We start from the raw sequence: 18,515 nt of genomic DNA, 5'->3' as shown, positions 1-18,515 counted from the left end.
ATAAAACATCCGAGTGGAGAAGGGAGGTGATTAGTTTGAGTAGACTTCACAGACACGTTTGTACCTGTTATAACCACATCATGACCCAATACAGTTGTTTGACCCATTGACTCCCATGTTGGATTTTTTTCCCCCATATTGTTCCTGCCTTCACATAATTTTATTTAGCTTTAGATGTACTCTTGGAACCTGAAAGGCTTCTGTACAGCCATCAATAACCCATTCAGCATGAGATCTCCTGAGCTGAATAATAACATATACAGTAAAGGCAGCAAGAATTATGTATATGACTGAATTGAAGGGGTTAATAAGTGGTTATACTGATGCCATTATACCACTATGCTGCTATACTCTGTCCAATTTAATCTGGCTTAAATTCACCATCTCTACATTTTAACTTCTTCAGTCCAGAGATGTATTATTTTACTCATGTTACCATAAGATTTATTAAACCTGGGACAGTTAGTAAATGAAGTGGTTAATGAAGGCAACAACTCCTCCAGCTCAAAGGAGTCTCTCTGTAGCTGAATATACACTCATCTGGTGGCAGCAAAAACAGAATAAAACAGCCAGGACACCAGAGTCAAGAGGTTAAATGCTGAACTGTATGTGAGATTAAAGGTGGTATGCTTCAACCTTAAATCACAGTGGAATGCCAACTCCTAATTACTGATGGTCATTTGTTGAACACTGTGGTTGTTAGGTATAGTCAGCCTGCATCCCACATTCCACAATGCAGTTGGCAACCATATACTGTAGGAGTGCCAAGCATATTCCACCACCATCTCGTACAGGTGCTTCAAAACTCATCATCAAAGACTGGGAGTCTGCATCTTACTTTATGATATCAGGTTCAAGCATACGGTCCTAACTCTGAAGTTGTGGTAGTCATGAAGCGTTATGGGAAGGTGCAGAGCAATAGTACTGTCTTTTTCTGCTGTTGAGATAAATGAAATATGTTTCAAAAGGACAAAAATCTGCCAAATTAAGGTGGGCAAACCACAGCACTGATGTAACCCAGTCATGGTAATGGCTAATCCAGACCTGCGTTTTTGCCAGTTAAGGAAACCCCTAACACCTTTTCCTATGCAATGTATTTTGTTTATTACACTATCCTGTCCTCTTCTGTTACATAAATTCTTCCAGTATCACCATACTCTGCATAAATACTGTACAAAAGTTTATTAACCATCCACATCCAAAAATAAGTCACTAAGGAAGAGATGTTGGGAGCTTCCTTCACCAATGAGAATATTAGCCGTGTGTTACCACCTCTGATTCATTAGGGGCAAAGACCAGGATAACGTAGTCCAGTACATATGTTTCCCCTGACGGCAGAACATGACCTGACAAACCCCAGTAACCTCTTTGGGATACAAGGTTATCACTCTGCCTGGGGTGTTCTCACTACCACACCATCAGCTGCAAACCAAAATCATCAATTTCACCCTCAATCTCATTTTCACTTCGCTCAGAGGATGTCTTTTACATTTTATTTAAACCATCTGCAATTTTATCCAACTACGGGCAGACTTTAAAATGGAGTAATTAGATGTAACTACTATGATTTAGCTCTTCATTAAAGGCTGTTCCTGAGTTGAATTTAACTGCTGGAAACAAGAATATAATATGAGATATACTTGGGCTGATATGATAATGGATTGTAAGCTATTCATCCAAGCCAGTTACCAACAGTGATACAGAGGCTAACTGTAAAACCCTAAACTGAGAGAAGAGCTGGTATTAACCCCTTCAATCCAATGCTGTATTTCTAATCAATTCTTGTTGTCATATAATTTTACTTAGCCTAGGGAAAAAGATCACATCATCATCATCCAGACCTCCTTTCTTAACCTAGGTGGGGCAAGGTAGGGGCCAGAGAACCAGAAAACTTGACAGAATGAGACGCTAACCAAAGTTTGTCCAGTTGAATGAGCCGCACTCCCATTCATGTCCCACAATCCTGGCTCCACAGAATGTTTTAAACCCTGTCACTACAAATGGTTTCTCCAAAGTTACGTGATGCTGTCTGGTGGTGGCAAGAACAACCTACAAAAACAAGTCATGGGATCAGAGGGTTAATGCAGGTCAGAACACTGATTCCTTGAATCCCAGTGATGCTGCCCCCCCCACCTCCTTTATGTGTATATATATATATATATATATATATATATAAAGTTTCTTCTTGCATCTACCAGAAGATATAGTAGTGTTCAATTTAGTTATGGCCTTTTACATTGAAAGATGGAGCTGGTCAAGGATGTCTTCTTGTGATGGCACCAACATAGCCTGATACCTCAACTACTTCCCTATTCCCCAAAGGGAGGAGGAGGAGGTGCTGCAGGAGAACAGCTTCAACCTGCAGTCCACCGGGTTCATGTTTCAGATGAACCTGGGAGGGACCATAACTATGTGTATTCTTGTCCTAATCTGCTGACATATTTTTTCCAATTTATTCCAGTATTTTACGATTATTTTGTTCATCTTAGGAGAGACTTTTCCAACCAGAGGAAATTCATACAGCCTCCATTAACCCTTTCAGTCTACCTACCTATTTATCTACAGTCAGATGCCTTATTTCTGTAAGGGTTAGTCACAAACAAACTGCCTCCATGTCATCCTGTTCTCTACCATTTGGCTGCTTTCCCTCCAACTTGCACCCCCCTCTCTCATATATCTCTCCACTCCATTCCTCCATCTATTCCTCAGTCTCCCCTCACTCACATACACTCTTCTAGTCAGTCTCTCATTTTCCATCCTCTCCACATGGCTAATGATTTATTGTCACAGTTTATTCTTCGAGCCTCCAGATGATTTTTCTTGGCTCTGGAATGGCCTCTGGTCCTGAAGGAGCTACTGAAGGCCGATGCATGCAAACACGTTGGTCCCTTTGTAACCAACACAATTATCTAACTTACCTATTTTCAATGTCTCTCTTAAACAGAATAAAATCATCAATGGGACAAGAGCAAAATAAAAAAATACATCACACGAATGAATGGAGTAAACCAATGAGCTTGGGATTATTTTTTTTGCTTTTTTTCAAGTACTGTTACTGGGTTATCATTTTCATCAACTTAGGATGGATTACTTAAACTGATGGGGTTAGATATCATCATCATCATCGTCATCCACACGTCCTTTCCCATCCAGAGCCAGAAATCTTGACAGAATGAGATACTAACCAAAACTCACCCAACTGAATGAGTCACACTCCCATTTACTCACCATTCAAGCCCCCAGAATCCTGACTCCACCTGATACATCAAGAAACATTTCACACGTAACCTCACACCCCCTATCCAACAGTGACATACAGCCTTCATAAAACTCATTGCCCAAGTCCGTTCCTTAACCAAATTAAATGATTTGGTTGTGACCAGAGTTCTACTGTCCTTTTGCCTCAACTTGGCCTGGATTTTTGAAGCCAGGAAACCATTTACAACGATGGATGGTAGTCATATAACCAAACCATACGTGTTCCCTATGTGTCAACAAGTGGGTTGGTGGAGGGTTAGTGCCCCTCTTCGTAAAACATCCACCCCAAAAAGAAACCGGCACCCCTGCCAGGATTATGGCACCTGGCTATACAGATGGATGGCAACTTACTTCCCGTAGGTCAGTAGCACAACAGGACAATACTGTTACTCTACATCCTTTCTATTGCACTTTTTCATGACCAACATCACATTCCAGTTTTAATCTGTTGTTACAATGGGGCATTCAAGATGGAGACAGGACAATTTTAGGCCAATAAAATAGACAGGGTATAAAAAGGGCATCACACATCATGACCACCACCATTATCATCATGACCCAGATTCTGGTGGAGAGAGAGAGAGAGAGAGAGAGAGAGAGAGAGAGAGAGAGAGAGAGAGAGAGAGAGAGAGAGAGAGAGCAGCAGCAGTAGTAGTTGCAACCCCAGGCTCATTTTGTGAACTTAGTGGACTGCAGGCTGAAGTTACCCTTGCTCCACACCATACCATCCTTTAAGGGGATAAGTGGGGGATTGAAGGACGTCTGTATAACCAGGCAGATCCACCGCCCAGTCATATCAGTGCCACCACACGAAAGCATCCCTCTACTGGCACAGATCATCATCAACATCCATTCTCATAAAAATCCATTTATCCATATAGAAATTATGCAGAACTTGGATTATCTCAATGGAATTCAAATGTTCAACGTGGGTATTAGACAATGTCGAATCTGTTCAAATTTTTAACTCCTTATACAGAAATTCTGATTATTTACTCGCTTCTGACTAAAAGACAGAAATTATGCAAATTCTGATTACACAAATACCGGTACTGTAGATTTTAAACAATTCTGATTTTCCATACACAAATAATTTAAATTCTTATTTTTCATAGAGATTATTTAGATTTCTGATTTTCCATACAGAAATAATTTAGAATTCTGATTTTCCACACAGAAATAATTTAGAACTCTGATTTTCCATACAGAAATTAAATAGAATACCAATTGTCCACAAACAACTGTAGTTTTTCATTAACCCTCTCATACACGAGGGCTCGGCAAAAAATCCAACCACTCGCACTTTTTCAATGCAGGTTGAGTCCAAGTTAAATCCAACCACTCGCACTTTTTTGACGAAGGTTAAGTCCAACCTTATAGGTTGTGGTATTTTATTGCCACAATTCTAGGCTGCGGCGTTCAACTTTCTCCCCTGCCCTTATTTATAATTGTACTGTTATGAAATTACTACATTATAAATGAATAAATGATCTTAAAATATATACAGGATATATATATATATATATATATATACTGTATATACATATATATATGTATGTATGTATGTATTATTCACTCATTTATTCAGCACTGATTTCTCAGAGATATAAAACATTTCATCAATGCTTGCTGAGAGAAAGTTGTACAGCATTCAACAAGCATTGATGAAATGTTTATAATCTAAAAAATCAGCGATGAATAAATGAATGAACCAAAAATATATTTTATTTTTTCTTTTCTTTTTTCCTCTTTCATTAGGAAGATCACATATTCCTTCATGAAATGTAGTAATTTCATAACAATACAGTTACAAATAAGGGCCGGGGAATGAAATGATTGGAAACATTTTACGATGCTGAGCCACCTGCTACTACAGAGGCCGGGTGTGGTCAAAGACTGTGAGATACAGTATTTCTGTTGCATATGCCATAAAAATCTTTCTAACAGAGCTAGAAGTGTCATTGTTTAATGAAAATCATTGCAAATAAATGCTCTACAACTTTCAACAAGCATTGATGAAATATTTATATGTCTGTGAGAAATCTGTGCTGAATAAATGAGTGAACGATAAAATATGGTACAGTAGCAATAGATAGATAGAGAATTTATTTTTTCTTTTATTTTCATTCATTAGGAAGAGCATTTATTCATTTAACATGTAGCAATTTCATAACAATACAGTTATATATAAGGGCAGGGGAGAAAGTTGAATGGAAACATTTTCTGATGTTGTGCACATTGCTGAGTGAGGAGTGTGTGGCGCGTAAGGCCTGAGCCAGCCCGTGGGGGTCATGCAGTACTTGAAGCGGTTAGGCACAGCTTGTGTGGAAAGAGTTCTAGAGAGTTAAGAATTCTGACTATCCATATATATATATTTTAATTCTCCAAAGTTTTTTCCCCACAGAAACTGAATTTCCTTAGAAAATTCAGATATTCCAGACTCCTATGTATCCCTATGGCAATGGCTGCATTGTCATATACACAGGTCATCATTTACTACCAGTTTTTCTCTAACCTGGCCTAAAACTGCCATCCTTTCACCTTTAATGCTGAGTGACAGGTTAACATTTAACTATGATGCTGGTCATGAAGAAGTGCTGTGGGAAAGATGGAAAGGATGTAGAACTGTAGTATTCTGTTTCTGACAATGAGCAATGTTAAAATGATACTCTAGACCATGTTAAACCTGTATCATTCGTCCTTTCACCGAGTTGCCATACATTACCTCCCTGTCCCAGCACTAACCGCCATACACTGAGTTGCCACGGTGTCCCTCTTCCAACAACGATAATTTTGTTGCCATTCACTGACTTACCCTTACACTGAGTTGCCATAATTTAAGTCCACGGTGCCATTCACTTGCATCTCTACACCCTGATCCATTTTTGTACTGAGCTGCCATACATTAAGTTCCTGTCTCACCAATACGCTAGTTGCCATAGAAATGCTAGAGTCGCCATGCACTATCCTGTTCCATCTGTAGCTTGATTGCCATACACAGGCCTTCTTTCAGTAATTATTTTGTTGCCATACCCACACCTTGGTTGCCATATGCTGATCCATGAGGTCCTTCTTTCAGCACACTTATTTTCGTTGCCATATACTGGTTAACACATAGCCACTAGGGTCGCCATGCCAGGAGTGTCATACTGTGGCTGGACCCTTGTTTTATAGTGTCAGGGACCAGTTGCCATTTACAGAACTGAGCTGCCATAAATTGCATCCACACTTAATAAATCAATTGCCATACTGACTTATACATTACATCCACTCCTTTAGTAAATCTTAATTCAGTTGCCATCCTGAGTTAATATATAGAACATCCACTCCTTCAGTGAAAAATCAATTCAGTTGCCATACATTATATCCAACTTCCCTCAATATACATCAATCCAGCTGCCATACACACAACACTGAATTGCCATACACTACACCCACACTCATTCAATAAATAGCTACCAATTATCGCCATACACACAGGATATACACTGACATACGTGCAATAAAACTGAGCTGCCATACCCTACTTTCTCTAATCATACACTGAGCTCAGTTGCCATTTACTACACCTCTTTTTGTTTCGTTGTGGAGTTTACACATACAGTAGGCCTTGTTGCCATAGTGAAGTGCCACATTTTGCCATACATGTCTTTATCCCATCACAGTGCCTTGGGGTAAACTGCCATATCCTTGCCAGTTATCATTCACTGAGCCGCCATACAGTAGCATGTAACTGCCATGTCCTGTACGCCTGCCATAAATCCCGTTGCCATACAAACCCCGATTCACTGCTACATTACCAGAGTTACCGGTACAATGAGTCGCCATAGAATTAGGTCTTATGCAATCACCAAATATTCAGTTGCCATGGACACAAGCAACAGACCAATTAACCGTTGCCTTGCCATGGCCTTGCCATCCGGTAAGTCACTATAAACTAAGTTGCCATACATTACACAAGGTCACATTAGCAGTGCGTATTCAGCTGCCATAAATCACCATAAACTGTGATGCCATAGTGGCCATGGCAACACACACTGTCAACGTTGCCATAAAATTACGTGACATATTAACTATCCTCATCATACCACTACAATGTCAGTTTGCCTTCACACTTGCCATTATATCTGCCATACAGCTGCCATATATGCAGTTGACATACTCATCATGGTCTGGTTGTGGCAAGGCGCTGTCACAGGGGACCATCTATTCACTGCAGGGGTGGTGGCTTGCCTGTGGTTGATGGGTCTGATCAGCCACAGATTGGGGTTACTCCACAATCTATCATGGGGCACTACATTGCCATACAAATCCTGGCAATACCACCACCAGAGTCACCACCACAGTGTTGCCATAGTTGCCAGTGAGATCATAACACAGGTCACAGTTGCCACACACATCACATCAGTAACTTGTTTCCCCGCCACAGTGGTGGACACCTCACATGCGCCAGTTTACAGCTGCCTGGAATGAGTTGACTTGCCATACAGCCACTTGCCATATGGACATAGTCGCCATTTACAACTTAAAACTACTATACAACTTAATTAATATATTTTCTTTTCTTGTGACCAATCTTTCTGACACTTGATATGTTAGCTGTGGTTGTGGTGGTTGTGGTGGTAGTGGGGGTAGTTGTGGTAGTGACAGTTGTGGTTGTGGTAGTTGTGGTAGTGAGTCGCATTTGTGATGGTGTTTGTGGTGGTTGTAGTAGTTGTGGTTGTGGTAGCTATGGTAGTGAGTTGTATCTGTGCTGGTGTTTGTGGTGGTAGTGGTAATTGCAATAGTAATAGCAGTAATAGTAGTTATGTTTGTGGTGGTAGTTATGTACTGGTAGTGGTAGTAGTTGTGATTTCTGTTGTAGTAACTGTGGTAGACTTAGAAACTAAATTTCTCTCTCTGGTGGAATGGTGGTAGACAAGTTGGAATGGTGGTGGTAGTAGTAGTAGTAGTAGTAGTAGTAGTAGTTGTAGTAGTAGTTGTAGTAGCAGTATTTAGTGTATCATGATTATGCATATTGGAATGGAAGTAGTTGTGGTGGTAGATGTGGTGGTTGCAGTGGTACTTGTGGTAGTTACTATGGGTCTTGTGGTGGTAGCTGCAGCATCTTGGTTCAATATGCTGGAATGGTAGCAGTTGTGGTAGCTGTGGTGGTAGTTGTGGTATCTAAGTTAAATATGTTGGAATGGTAGTAACTGTGGTTGTTGTAGTAGCTGTGGTAGTAGCTGTGGTTGTTGTGGTAGTAGCTGTGGTTGTTGTGGTAGTAGCTGTGGTTGTTGTGGTAGTAGCTGTGGTTGTTGTGGTAGTAGCTGTGGTCAGACATAGTGGTCGAGGTGGTGCTGGAAGTTGGTGAGGTAGAGGGCCAATTCGTCCACACTCGGCCTTTCTCTCGCCCCAGCTGTCCAGCAGAATGTCATGGCTTTGAACCTGGTGATAGATAGAAAGATGGTGATAGACAGAGGCCTGGTGATGGAGGGTGAAAGACTGACGAGGAGAGTGTATGTAAGTGAGGTGGTGGGGGGGAGAGGGAGGGGGTGGCCGAGGATGAGATGGAGGGATGGAGTGGAGAGGTATATGAAAGAGGGGAGTGTGAGTTGGGAGCAGGGCAGTGAAATGGCGGGGGGACAGGGCGATGTGGAGGCGATTTGTTTGTGGTCACCCAGAATGGGATTGAGGCGTCTGGCAATAGATAGATAGATAGATGGACAGACAACAACCTATGCTATCTGAAGGGTTTACATGTGAGGGTAGGTCAGATGGTGATTTTCTGGTTACTGAGGGGGTTATACTGTGGGTTGTGTGGGGTTAGGTCAAATGGTCATAGCGGTTACTCTTATGCAACTTTTGTTAGTGGTAGGGGTGGGCGCTTGCCATCCACTCACTCGATGTAGCGCTGCACTCAGGTTACTGCCCATTCCTCTCTTCTTCCTTCCTCTTCTGTCTTTCTTTCCTTCATTCTTTCCTCTTCCTTCTGTCTATGGGTGATTCAACACTGTGTGACAAGCAAGATGGTTTTCTGTACACCAGGAAACCATTTACTGTGCTGGGAGGTAACCATATAACCAAATTATTGCGGCTAGTGGTTTAGTGGGTAATTAAGGCACTCCAGCTGGATTGAGCCTGGGCAGGTTTATATCTAAGGGGTGGTTGGGGTTTATTGGTCATGTAATGCCACTCAGGGATGAGTGAGGCTGGTCACTCTGATCTATGTCAGGACCAACTTGCCTAGCCCCAGGCTCTTACGCTCCACACGGGGCAACACTGGGTTAGATGATGATGATGGTAGTCACACCCCAAACCAGCTCAATACCTGCAACAGAATTCTGATAACACTAAATAGCACAAGGGGACTCAGGCTAAATGGCAATACTGAACTGGAGAAATTGTTTGGTTGGGGCTGAGGGGGGGAGGGGAGAGAACTTTGGATAAGAGAGGTTGCCTGTATTCATGAAGGTAATTTGCTGGTTTCCTACAATGTACAGTGCCAGTTGCATGGAAAAGCTGTGGTACACCAAATCCTGATTTATCAACCTTCCAATTTAGTGCATATTTTGTCTGTTATCACTGCCCAATATAGCAATCAAAATATGGGCAAATTCCATTAAACTGCAATATGTCTGCATTAATCACTTTCATTTTTTTCACTTCATTAATTCTGTTACATTACCAGTACATAAATAAACAGGTTATACGGTGACTCTCCCACAACATGGCAAATACAGCAGAATTTCCTAAACTGGGCAATTCTAAATAGTGGATTCATAATACGTGGCAAAATCATGCAAGTTTGCAACATCAGTATATCGCAGAAACCACACAAAATTCACAGGTGCAGCCGTCAAAAGTGACACCTTTCCAATGCCCCGAGTAATACGCACCACCGTTACCTCAAGTCCGTGCATCTAGCTGGGTATATACCAATCTCAGTCAAGCATGGCAGTTACTAAACAAACCATACTCAGTCACAGCAATTACTATACACCAATTACAGCACTTCCTTCCCACACCAAGCATGAAGCTTGTTAGTGTTTGCTGGTGACCAGTTTGATGTACGTGTGGGGAACAGGAGGGGTAGCTTTTCCAAGATGACAGACCCACAAGCAATTTTCCCCATAAGATTAATTATTTCTAAATCGCGGAATTCTCAAATCGCAGTGTGTGCCCAGTCTCATAAGACCACAATTTAGGGGATTCTGCTGTATGTTCCTGAAGATTGCAAGACTGGAAAGGCCTGTCTGACATGATATGTATCCTACAGGAAACTAGGCATTACATTCCCAAGCCTTGTGTTAAGAAGGGCTCATTATTCACAAAATATAAACATGAGAGTTACATAAATAACTACTGGCACACCTGTTCACTGCATTATACAACTCTGCCAGTGCACATAACTCCTAAATACTAGGTTTTTTTCAATTAAAAACAGTAATAACTTGTAAATAAAAAACAAGTCCACTGATAATTTTAATCTAACATGCAGTATTACTACATCTGATAACCTTCCTGAAACTGACTACTCTACAGTATTCTTGTTCATATTACGGTGAAAATCTTGTTGCATTACACCCCTACTGGAATGTAAGGACAACACTAGCAGTACCAACCAAGCACAGGCAGGGGGTACCTTGGCACACCTGATCAGGGCCACATCTATAAACTGTCATACTAAGGTTGTTTACGGTAAAATTAAAGTTTAGTGGGTAATTACGGCGCTCCAATCGGATCAAGTGGGTGCAGGTTTGTATATCCAAGGGATGGTTGGGGTTCATTGCTCATGTAATGCCACTCAGGGATGAATGAGGCTGGTCACTCTCATCTTAAATGTCAGGACCAACTTGCCTAGCCCCAGGCTCCTATGCTGCTCATGGGGTAACATAGGAGTAGATGATGTATGGGAAAAAAAAAAAAAAAAAAAAGTTTGCAACAGTTAACTGTTACGGAGCCTTATTCAATCTGTAAATTTGTGATTATTCTTTATAAACAGCTGACTTCCCCAGAGTCCTCAGAACCTCCCTCGGTGTATCGTACTTACACATTGATGAAGCATCTGGATAGATTAAAGTGAAGCAGACAGACTTTTCATTTACCTGGACAATAAAACAGAATAAAGGCAAATACCGGTACTGCTACAATTATTTGTCAGGAAATTTACTGAAAATAATAACAAAAAAATGTTGGTAGAATTATAAGAAATTTCATTTTCTATCTATCTATTGCCAGACGCCTCAATCCTGTACGGGGTGGCCACAAACAAATCGCCTCCATGTCGCCCTGTCCCCCGCCATTTCACTGCCCTGCTCCCAACTCACTCCCCCCTCTCTCATATACCTCTCCACTCCATCCCTCCGTCTCATTCTCGGCCTCCCCCTCCCTCTCCCCTCCTCCACCTCACTCACATACACTCTCCTCATCAGTCTCTCACCCTCCATCCTCTCCACATGGCCAAACCACCTCAGTGTGTTCCTCCTAACGCTTCCTATCACATCCACATCAACACCACAACGCTCCTTTATATCCTCATTTGTCAGCCTGTCTCTCCATGTGACTCCACAGGCTCCTCTTAAATAACTCATTTCCACTGCTCTCACTCTTGACTTGTGTCCTTCCAACAACGTCCAAGCTTCACTTCCATACGTTAGAGTTGGTATCACAATACTGTCATGTAGTAACTTTTTCACTTCCATGCTCACTTCCCTGTTTCTTATCACTGCTTTCAAGGAACCAGCAACCTTTCTCCCCTGCTGTACCCTTTCAAGCACTTCATCCTCCAAACCTCCATCCTTACTCATCACACTACCCAAGTACTTAAACGTACTCACATTTTCCAATTCCCTACCATCCAACCTCGCTGTACATTCACTGACTTCACCTCTCTCAAAGACCATCACTTTACTCTTCCCTACATTCACCTTTAGGTTCCGTTTCTTACACACTCTCTCAAACTCATCCACCAAGCCTTGCAGCTCCCCTTCGTCTTCACTCAACAACACAGTATCATCTGCAAACAACAGTACAGGGAGTTTCCAAACACTATCCTCTCTCACCAGGGCCACTCCAACATCCACTACCCTACCTTGTACCTCTTTATTTTTATTTCATTTTCACAAGGACAAAATATATAACTGACAACGTTAATTTTATTATTACGAGGATGATGAGAGAAAAGGAATACGCTTAGAAAAATACAGTGACAAAAGCATCAGTTAAATAATGTACACAAGCAGACAGTGTTGGGGGAAAAAAGCAGACAAGTAGATAAAGACAAATAGATACTGAGTGACAAACAAACAGGCAAGAGACACACCAACACAGACAGGCACTCAGAAATGGATAAGCACAGAGATACAGGCAAACTGACAGACAGACAAAGTAACACAGAAAATGAGATAAACAAACCGGAAAATAGAAAAAGACAGAGACAGACAGACAAACTGATAGACACACAGACACAGACATAAGAAGAAAATGAGACAGACAGACAGAAAGAGACAGACACAGACAAAGAGAAGGGATAAACAAACATAAAAAAAGACAGACACTTGGGCAGGTATTCTTGCCAGGTAAGGACACAACCTAGCACCTCTTCCTTAGTGATTTAATTCTGGATACGGCTGCCTGATATCCTTTTGTACACAATGTACGCAGCGTATGGCGATGGTTGAAGGGTTTTTATAACGCATAATAGGACAGTAACATGTAATAAGCAAAATAAATTGCCTAGGAAAAGGTGCTAGGGAGCTTCCTTAACTAATGAGCATGCCGGCCACAGACGTATACGGACAGAAGGACACACACACACAGAGGCGGACTCACAATTCGTCGGGACAATTGATGGGCTGAGCTAAGCGTACGCCACCTCGCAGGACAGACGCCATTTCAAAAGGGTCGATTTCTGCGTACGGCTGCTGCCCCAGCGTCATCACCTCCCACAGCAACACACCCCACGACCACTGACAAAATGGAAAGGGGTGTGAAAATGACGGTAGTGTTGTTGTCATCACCATCACTGCCTGCATAATCACTATCATCATCAATGTCATTATCATTCTCATCACCACCACCACCATCATCACCAATACTCCCTCTTCCTCTGTATCATCATCATTACCTCCTCTTCCTCTTCACTCTCTTTCACCTCCTCCTCCTCCTCCTCAACTCATCATCACCACCATCATTGTCTTCACCATCACCTCCTCTTCCTCTTAGGATCGTCATTACCTCCTCTTCCTCCTCCTCATCATCATCATCACCCTCCTTCTCCTCCTCATCATCACCCTCCTCCTTCTCCTCACCATCATTATCACCCTCCTCCTCATCATCATCATCACCCTCCTTCTCCTCCTCCTCATCATCATCACCCTCCTCCTTCTCCTCACCATCATTATCACCCTCCTCCTCATCATCATCATCCCAAACATAATTCTCACCTTATAACCTGCATGGATTAAAATCCAGAAACAAGGCAAGAAAACTGCATACAAGTGTAAGACCTGTCCATAACATGCCCAGTGACAACCCACACCATCATACACACAGCAGTTTAACATTCAAACTCCTGACTCCACATCACAGGCCTACAACCAGATTGAGGTGAATGTTTTTCGTGTATCCAACAGAGCCAGGATTCCGGGGGCTTGAATGATAAGTGAAGGGAAGTGTGGCCCATTGGACTGGGCAAATTTGGGCTGTCTGGAAATTGCTACTCCTCACCCTGCCCTAGGGTGGGAAAGGAGGACCAGATGATATATATATATGTATGTATGTATGTATATATATCTATACTGTATATGTATGTATGTATGTATGTATATATATCTATACTGTATATATATATATATATATATATATATATATATATATATATATATAAAGTTTTTCATATACTGTATACCTAGAAGAGAGATTATTTCCATCTCCATACAAACTTCATCATTTAATTTCAATCCCTTGTCAGTTCTTTAGTTTCATCATCAGTATTATGATCAACATATCAGACCTCTTTTCCCAGCCCATGGTGGGGTGAGGTAGGGTCCAGACAGCCAGCAAAAAATTAACAGAATGTGACAGTAACCAAAGCTTGCCCAATTAAATGAGTCGCATACCCATTCACTGAGCATTCAAGCCCCTGGAACCCTGGCTCCACCAGATACGTCAAAAAACATTCCACACCAAACTTCACACCCGTCCATCGAAGAGAGTCACTTTGAAGCCTGTCAAACTACAACAGGGTGCCAAACCCTGGTTATACACACACACTCCTCAGCACAAAACTCATCCAGCCTAACTGGTCACTTCATAAACTACCAGGTCATTGTTGTGGTGTCAGGCTCATCAGGACATTAACCAAGTGGCCTACAGGTTGAAGTTGTCCTTCTCCTCAAGTCCATCATTTCCCTTTCAGGGGACAGGAAGGGAGCTGAAGGTCGTCTGTATACCCACCACATGACGGTGTCCTGCTCCATCACCCATCAACTTCCATAACTCACTTTCCCACACACCTATTTACCACATCAATCCATTCTCTTCTTGGTCTATCACGTCTCCTCCCACCATCAAAATTACTATTATATACCAAACTACATACAGCCACCTCTTCATATTATCACACCACTAATCACACTCTCTTGCACCCTTCTACAAAATGACTTCCTTACTCCACATTTTACAAGAAGCACAAAGTTTCTGAGCCTATCCCACACACACTTTCCCCAGTATCCCCATTCTATCTCAGTTATGACATGTAATTTTAATGCCATACCAAATAAAACACACTCCTTCAAGCATTCCTCCTTCAGCGGTCAAACTCAGACAGCATTTTCATCAATACCTTCAAAGCACCAGCCACTTTCCTTCCCTGTACTAGTCTACCCTTCACTTCCTTTACTTACTTCTCTTTTTTTATCATCATCATCATCCAGACCTCCTTTCCGACCCTAAGGCAGGGTTAGGAGTAGCAATGTCCAGACAGCCCAAGTCTGCCCACTCCAATGGGCCAAGCTTCCATTCACTCACCATTCAAGTCCCTGGAATCCTGGCTCTACCTGATATGCCAAAAACTTTCATCACATTCTGTAACTTCCTCATCAATTCAAGTTATTTTTCATCAACCACCACCGTATTACTGTACTCTTATAAGGACACATGAATGGGAGCTCAACACACTGAAGGCTGGTGGAAAGAACTTGCCTGTGGGTGACCTTGGGGTATTTTGTTGTTGATGATGATGATGATAAAAATGGTGATGATAGTAATGATGGAAGATGTGATGATGATAAATGGAGCAATTCATCAAACCAGGTGTGTGTGTGTGTAAATAACTTGTGTGTGACAGACTTGTACAAAGTGTAATGGTGGTAACCTGACTGGTGATGATGCTTATGAAAATAATGATGATAGTAATGGTGATGATGATGATGATGATGATGATGATGGTAGATAAGATATAATGGTGATAAGAGAAATTATGACACTGACGGAAATGGTAGTGTTAATTAAAAGAGAAATAACAAGAATGACAGAAATGCAATGATAAATGACAATGATGCTGACGATGACAAGAAGAATTCCACACATGGAAGGGTGCAGTGAACAGGCAAACAACGGACCACATCCGAGGCAGGCGTAAACAGCTTGTGTGTGAGGGACTCCAGGGCCAGCCACTTGATGGGACGGTTCTCATTGTCACCCAGGCAGTGGTAGTCGCTTGGGTACAGGTCACGGGACAGCGCACAGTCACCCAAACGCACCCTTAGCCCATCCTCAACTCTGGTGGGTAAGTTAGACTAAGTTAGGTTACATCAGGTTATCACTTTGCTTATAAAGGTTTCAGCAGGTTTGCATGTACCACCCATGGTCACCTACTGGAGGTTCTCCACACTGCTCGATCTCTAGCAGCCTCCCCATTCAGTCTCTAATCTCTGAGGTCACACTCTATGACCTCATCCCAGGATCTTTTAAAGTCTGCCTCTCAAAAGCCTACCCTCAACATTCAACAGGATATTATTTGGCTCTGCACTGGTTAAGTTAGGCTGTTTGATGTCTTCTCATGTTGTGCTGTGTTAGCTTAGGTTAGATACATTTAGGTAAGGTAGGTTGAATTAGGTTAGGTAAATTAGACCAAGGTGAGCTGAAAGTCTACTTGGTGAGGTTAGGTTATACTTTGGTCACCAGCGTACAGGTGACAAGACAACATGCACTCATCCTAACACACGCCAAGACCAGCCTTAACATTGGCAGCTTAAGTTCAAGGAGGCTGGGTTAGATTGGGTTACTCTAGGTGTCATTAGGTTCACTTAGGTTAAGTGAGATTCAGTTAGATTTGTTTTAGTTCCATTCAGTATGGCTGGATTTGGCTAGACTACTTGAGGTTTGGTATAGTACATAATGTTAGCTTAAGTTAGACTGGGATATATTTGCTTTAGTTAAGTGAGGTTAGTTTGGTCTGATCTGGCTGGTAATTAAGGAAGGATTTATTGCACTGTGTCAGATTTGTTTTAATTACATGATGCTGTATGTGTTATACTCTTTTTACTCTAACTTGACCTAAAACAGTCTTCTTGCTATCTTGAATGCTGAATTGTAGCTACTGATAGATTAACACTAGAATATGTTGCTAGTCACAGAGAAGTGCTATGGAAATGATGCAAATCTACAGCATTATCCTGTTCAACCACAGAGCTGTATGAAATATGGTGGAAAAGGGAAAAAAAAAAGTCTGAAGCAGGTTGAGGTGAAAGGGCTGTTGTTTGGTTCATTTGATCTGCTGTGACTGGTGTTGACTGCAGTGGGTTGGTGTTGGTGCACAGGGTGGTATACTAAGTGGCTCTGGAGTATGACAATGCCCCTTCCTTAGTGAATTTACCCCTAACACCTCACTACCCTGTTGTCTGCCAGTGATGCCACATACACCAATAACACTAGTACTCACACACAGTTGCGCGTTGCCACATCCTTATGCAGGAGGAGGCGTGAGTGTAGGAATGAGAGTCCTTGTAACACCTGCACACCAACACTGACCACCTCACGCGTCACCAACGTGTGGCAACCCTGCAGGAACCTGTTGACAGAAACAGAGATAAGCAGAGCCAGTACAAAAGTTCGTATACCATCCTCCCCCAGCGCTGTGGCCCGCGTTTCATATTTCTCATTCCTCCCCCAGTCACAAAAGGTTTGGTTCTTGGGTGGATGCCACATTTGTCTCTCCAGTCAGTTAACTGGGACACCACAGAAGGTTCCACGTCACTCCATTATCTGGTTATATGATTACCACCCAACACTGTGAATGGTTTCCTGGGTTACGGGAAACCATTGGCCTTGTTACTCAGGGTACAGCCACCTCAAGTAGGAAAAATAAATAAATAAATTAAAATAATAAAAGTGACTGAAGAGAAAGGGAGAAGTAGGGACAGAGGAGGGAAGATGCTGAAACAGAACGTTAAAGGTGAGTGAAGAAGTAGGCAGCACTACATCAAGTGAGTGGATAATGGTCACCATCACCTACCACTAGGGTACATAATAACCAACATATATGCAATCTATGTGCATAATCTTATATGGGAAAAATAAACATAATAACCAGTGACAGGTGCAATCTATAAATGTAATACTAAAACTGTGTATACTAATCTCAGTGGATCCTCTCATTGTGTAAAAAAAATAAAAAAAAGTTCTGCACGCCAAGGTCACGGCAGGTAATCCCAGGCCACAGTTTTTGGGTTAATCTCCCTCACCAATCCAAGTCCCTTTCAATCCCATGCACATCACACAGTCAGCTCTCTCAGCAACCATCACTATACTGTTAATTTACACTTACTCTGAAAGCATGACTCTTACACACACATACATTAACCCAACTTACCACCAGCCTGCAATGCTCTTGTACATTACTAACCAGAGGTTCTCCCCCATTCACCATTCATTACCACCCTCATTCACACCACAACCATAAATATAAAATGTCCATTTTCTTCCGCTATTTCTAATCCAATCTAAAAATGATGCCATCTTTTCTCCTGAGGAATCCCAGTGTTCGTGTTGGCCATTTTACAGCTGATGCTTTCTATGGACTGGAAGCTAAACCAAGTACCCCAACCAGCTAATTACTTCCTAACCGTTGCTGGAAACTGTTGGCAAGAAAGTAAATTAAAATGTGTAATAAGATACAAAACAATGTGAGAGTCTCAGCCTGAACTCTGACTCTATGTACAGTGACTCGGAAGATGGATCACCGAGTGACTGTACTTATGGCTGAATGTTTC

The 18,515-nt window shown here is 41.9% G+C and overlaps 1 protein-coding gene across 1 annotated transcript in view; it reads right to left on the bottom strand.

Moving 5' to 3' along the window:
- Positions 1 to 8,573: 8,573 nt before the first annotated feature.
- The window catches only part of LOC145390604 (tyrosine-protein kinase Dnt-like), a 31,039-nt gene continuing 21,097 nt past the window's right edge, over positions 8,574 to 18,515 (bottom strand). Inside the window, 4 exon segments of the mRNA XM_080265408.1 lie at positions 8,574 to 8,685; positions 13,072 to 13,208; positions 15,864 to 16,023; positions 17,186 to 17,314. Of these exon segments, the coding sequence (XP_080121534.1) occupies positions 8,574 to 8,685; positions 13,072 to 13,208; positions 15,864 to 16,023; positions 17,186 to 17,314 (538 nt within the window).

The sequence above is a fragment of the Coenobita brevimanus genome, chromosome 15 (genome assembly GCF_032717465.1).
Source record: "Coenobita brevimanus isolate Jiangsu-jjx chromosome 15, ASM3271746v2, whole genome shotgun sequence".
NCBI lineage: Eukaryota > Metazoa > Arthropoda > Malacostraca > Decapoda > Coenobitidae > Coenobita > Coenobita brevimanus.
The sequence above is the reverse complement of the archived record's forward strand: the minus strand, read 5'-3'. Positions and strand labels throughout refer to the sequence as shown.